General features: G+C 47.6%; 1 protein-coding gene across 1 annotated transcript; it reads right to left on the reverse strand.

The window, feature by feature from the left end:
- Positions 1–627: 627 nt before the first annotated feature.
- LOC104589330 (nitrate reductase [NADH]-like) lies at positions 628–4,281 on the reverse strand. The gene is made up of 4 exons (XM_010247609.3): positions 3,148–4,281; positions 2,916–3,056; positions 2,315–2,547; positions 628–2,078 (listed from the first exon to the last, which is right to left on the reverse strand). Exons 1-4 carry the CDS (start codon positions 4,160–4,162, stop codon positions 750–752), a joined length of 2,718 nt encoding a protein of 905 aa, XP_010245911.1. The 5' UTR covers positions 4,163–4,281; the 3' UTR covers positions 628–749.
- Positions 4,282–5,162: the final 881 nt, after the last annotated feature.

Below are 5,162 nucleotides of genomic sequence, written 5' to 3' on the forward strand. Positions count from 1 at the left end.
TCTTTCCCTTTCTTTTCCTAGCTTTTCCTTCAAACTAAATATAACCTAAGGAAATCTTTAAATACCTTACTTGAACTTACTCGCAGCAAATCGCTGAGAATTAGTGTGGGTTAAGTTGTACTTTACATACTTACATGCAAGACGGTTGAACCTGCCAGCCTACCAACCCGACCCCGTGATGCTTGTGGGTCCATGCCCATGGCTTTCATCGTAGCATAATAGACCAATCTAATTGGATATAGATGAATTCACATCTGCACCCCTCAAATGCCTGCACATGTTAGGCGTGCATTGAGAACATCTACTACCGGGAGATGTTTGAAATGTGGCATGGGACGGCCTGTGTGCGACAAGCGCCCCACATGCGCAGACATGTTCCCATTAATGCACGCTGAGATGTGCATGTGGGGCATTTGTAGGGCGCAGATGTGAACTCACCAGTGTCTTCGTATCCAGCCCTTTTTGGTCTCCCCAGTTAGACCCGTCTATTATGCCAAAATGAGAGCCATGGGCCCACAAGCAGCACGGCTTTTGGGTCGGGTCAAGAGCTTCTCTTTGGTTTCTTTGGGTGCAATACTGCAACCCATTCACCCATTTCTCTCTCTCTCTCTAATCTTACAAAGAACATACAATTAAAAGTTTAAAACAACAATGAAAAAATATACTACAACACATAAACGAACGACTAGTTACGATGCAATACTAGTATGTACAACAATGGAAGATGTCAGACTTGGCGCTAGAGCGCTTCAAAACACCAGCAGCGACTCCTTAACGTCGTAGTTCATCTTCTCCAAGTTCGGCACCACCGCAAACTGAATCATCGGCGGCGGCCCACACGCCAACACCAACGTGTCGCTCGATCCGTCAGGTATGTGCTCCCTCAGAATGTTCTCTGTAATGAACCCTACACTGTACTTCCAGCCTTCCCTCAATGACTCCCCCACCACATACCACACCTTCAATCTCTCATTCTTCTCAGCCCACCCATCAAGTTCTTCCCTCAACAGTATATCATCTTCAGTGCGATTGGCATACACCACGTACATCTCTGTATCATCTTCTGGATCCTTCAGAATTGCCTGAATCACCTGATAGATCGGCGTGATGCCCGTCCCTCCGGCGATCATAGCCAGACGCTTCGCAAACTTGGCCTTGCCGTGGACGGTGAAGTTGCCGCGGCCGGTATACTCGATATATCCCAGTGGACCCTTGACGTCCAAGGTGGACTCCAGAGGGAGAGAATCCAGGAACTGTGACATAAGCCCTCCATTGGGGAACTTAGGGTTTATGCCCTTGAAGTAGACCTTGATGACCAGATCAAAGTAGCCCACTTCGTCTACAGAGCTTGTGGGTGTGTAAGCTCTCATGCAGAGCTTACCGTCAATGGTGGCACAGAGGAATATATGCTTCCCTACTGGTAATCCAAGAACTTGATCGTTCGACGGCAATGTAAATCGGAAGAGGCGCACGTCGTGAGAGATCGAAATCTTGGAGACGAGCTTGCATGCAATTTTCTCACGTGGTATCAGAGCCACGTTTCTAGTAACAGTGACTTCTTTGATAGGGTCTAGGTGAGTCAAGTCGGAAGCGCCATGGACCGAGTTGTTGGGCGACGAGGAGGATGAGTCCGAGTTGTAAGCGGTGGCGATGAGTTGTCCCAAACGATAATCTTCCAACAATTTCTTGGCTTTGTCGGAGTGGATTGCGTCGAACTCCTCGGTGCAATCGCTGCCGGCATTGATAAGGATGCTGTCGACACCACCTGGATGGTCCTTGAGGAACCCGGTGCAGTCGTAGACGTGGCCATGGACGACTATCCAAGCAGACTCAGCCGAGTTGTGCTTGTTCACCTCGGGCATGGAGAAGGTCTTTGATGATGTGTTCATGAAAGGCGAGGAAACGCTCTTCTTCATGGTCTGGTTTGACTCGGCCGACTCGAGATGCTTCTGGCGAGCCATCCACCCACCCGGCTGGTTGCCTGGTTGAGTCGGGTGCTCGAAGACGATCCCGATTTCGCCCTTGTGCGGCTTGCACACGTTCATCTTCACCCTGAACCAGCAGTTGTTCATCATTCCCTGAAAATTGCACCCTCACGCACGTTAGCATGCAGAAGCCCAAACGTCTCTTCTCTTCAACGTATTGAAATGACCTTTTCCACTATTACGGGAGCTATCATACTCAGATACATCCAACAATAACTCCCGTCCGATCCATGGGTACAATTTATTGGCCAATAATTTGGCGCGTGTTAACAGCTCTAAGCAAGGTTAACCCTAGAATACGCAGTTGATATAAAAGAACTAGAATATACCATGACGTTCCAGATGAGCTTCTCCGGTTGGGTGTTCAGTGTTTCATCCCAGGCCCGTACAGCGATTTCCTTGGCTCCAAGTAGGTACATCACTTCCACTTCAACCGACCAGAAGCACCAGCACCAGTATTTCCCGTATCTGTTGGGCTTCTCTGGGTGGTCCAGTGCACAAACCAGCCATGAATCTCCACCGTCCAGTGTCACCTCCACACGTGTCACCTTTTTCCCTCCACCTATAAATATAAACAGAATTTTTTAAATTTAAAATATTTATTAAAAAACAATAATGCAGAAAGCGACAAAAAAGTATAACTTGCTTTAACCATAAAATTCCAACTGGCAATTTTCAGTTCAGGGGTTCGAATTTGGAATTTGGGATTTTACCTTAAATACTAAAATAAAAAATACGAAAATTATATAGTATTTTCTCACCTACCGTAACCTGAAACATGGAAAAGTCTAAAGTTGACAACGAACTCTCGGATCCGGACTGTTCAACTGATTATAGTATAGGACCGATACATCTTGCTGTTGGTTCATGCATCTAAATTTCAACTAAATAAACAGCAAAAAGATTCCAGCAAAAGTACAAACAACTCACCGGAATAGGCGTAGCCCCGCAACGTATACGATCTTTGAGTGGTCGTAGAGTTAATCGGAAGGATCTCCTGGTGACATGGCGTCGTGATCACCGAGTTTATGTTCAGGTCATTGATGATGTACTCCGGCTTGTACCACCAAGCTATTTTACAATATACACCGAATACATATTAACATTGCTTCAGAAAGCCAGGAATTTTGATGCGAGAAATAGAAAAGCGGTCTTGGTGTACCTTCGGCGTTGGCCAGCTCGGCGTCAACGTGGGGAGGGAGGACTCGGTTGTCTTTGTAATGGTAGTAATTCTGTGACTCCTCAGTAGTGACGATGATGCGCTTCAGCCATTTCACCATTCGTCCACCAATGAAGCCCGGGATGATCATACGAACGGGGAAGCCGTGATCTGGTGATAAGAGCTCTCCGTTCTGCATGTACGCTAGAATGATGTCTCGCGATGGATCCATTGCGATCTCCTTCTTTATGCTGGTGCCGTATTTGGACCCACCACCGCCGGGAAGATCTTCTGCCCCTTCGAAGCAGACGTTGAGGGCTCCTTTTCGTCGGCTGTAGATGCCGCATCGTTTGAGTACTTTGCAAAGCCGTATTCCGCGCCACACAGAAGTAGAAATACCCGCGGCGCCCCAGTTGAATCCGATGGTTTGTTTCACCATGTTCTGCTCCTTGCGACGGTTTCCCGCGCAAACGAGGGTGACGGGGAACTCGCAACTGGGGAACTCGGAAACAAGTCGGTCCATGGTGAACACGGCGGGTTGTTTAACGAGTCCACAGACCTCAACCGTCCAGTCTTCCCACTTCGCCTTCGGGACCGGCCCGTGATTCCGGACGTAGTGGAGCTGAATCGGGGTGATGAATCCACAGTGCATGAGCCGAGTCAGCGGTGACTCTGAGTTAAAGGGATGTTTCCCTGTGAGACGGATCATTGAAGGGTTCCTCTCAATCCAGCTGTCAGCAGTTGCTTCATCTCTGGAGTCCAAGATGGACGGCTCCACTTCGCTGTTGGCCTTCTGAAGCTGTTCCTTCAAGTAGGAATCTCCCTCGTCTTCGCTGGATTCTTCGTCCATGGGCGCTGGTTTCATAGGACGGGAGAGTTCTGGGGTGGCGGAAGGAAAGTTGCAAACGCGAGCAGGAGAGTCGGAGCGGCGATTGGAAGCTGCTTTGAAACCGTGAACGACGCCGCTCAAGCCAGGCTCGAGGCGACTGAACTGCCGGTTCTCGACAGAGGCCGCCATTGGAGACACCAAGACAGTTGGGAAGGAACAGAAAGGGAAGAAAGAGAAAGCTTGCTTGTTCAATCTCAGACGCCTTCTTCTTCGCTTCACCTTCTGCTCTTGTTTAAAATGGAGGAAACGATGGGTTGGGGTCTTTATATAGGGAGCGTGCGCTTGAAACGTGTCAAAGGAAGGGTGGGACCCGGCTATCTGACGGTTCTTGAGTTGAGAAGAAGAGTGACGTCAGGGAGAGAAAGGGACACTGGGGTCGGGCCGTGGGGAAGGGGAAGACGGTGGGCTCGAGCCATGGCTAAATGATGGGCGCCGCCAGTGTGGAGCCGTGGCTCGAAAGTGGTGTCTGTTTGCTGGCTGTGGTTTGGCTTCAGCCACGATATGGGAAAACTATATTTGCCACTTGTATTTTAATAAACAAGGGTTGCTTTTCAGTTAAAAATGGAAAGAAAAACATATAAATAACCGGGTTTCTTACCACGTGGCAAGTCTTGGCTCCAATCATGTTCTGCCATGTAACAGGTTTGTTAATTTAGATAAGCATCGTCTCATTAGCCTTGCCTTGCATCCTTATATTTTGGGCATCTGAAGTTGCAGAGAGCCAGAGAGTTCCTTTGTGTTACTGTACTGTTAACTACTTTTTGGTGCTATTGAGATGAAGCTTCAATAGATTTCTAGATCCGTCTATGTGAACTTCAGAGCCTGTGATGAACATGTACAACATGAACTATCACCAGAGAGAATCAAAGAATAGCATAATCTGAACAATTAGATGAAATTAACCCCAGATGAACCCATTTGATTTGATCATGGAACTCATAAAAGTAAAGAACACAAGTCTGAGGATCTCTAGTCAAAAGACTCAACACTCAAAAAGTAGTTGATCATTTTTGACTAATGTTTTCTTCAGGTATGGCACCTATATAATGGTGGGTCCCAAACTCCCAATCATATTGCATATGACAGGTGGCAAAATATAAGACTTGACAGCTGTCATTAATTCTTGGTT

Source organism: Nelumbo nucifera, chromosome 5 (genome assembly GCF_055504915.1).
Source record: "Nelumbo nucifera cultivar China Antique chromosome 5, China Antique-T2T, whole genome shotgun sequence".
In the NCBI taxonomy this organism is placed as follows: domain Eukaryota; kingdom Viridiplantae; phylum Streptophyta; class Magnoliopsida; order Proteales; family Nelumbonaceae; genus Nelumbo; species Nelumbo nucifera.

Bases quoted from the DNA above. Each gene is read 5' to 3' on its own strand.
- LOC104589330 (XM_010247609.3), bottom strand. From the start codon at position 4,162: ATGGCGGCCTCTGTCGAGAACCGGCAGTTCAGTCGCCTCGAGCCTGGC. The intron at 2,548-2,915 runs GTGAGTTGTTTG...TTATATTTATAG, and splicing joins GCGGGGCTACGCCTATTCCG to GTGGAGGGAAAAAGGTGACA. The intron at 2,079-2,314 runs GTATATTCTAGT...TGCAATTTTCAG, and splicing joins AGCTCATCTGGAACGTCATG to GGAATGATGAACAACTGCTG.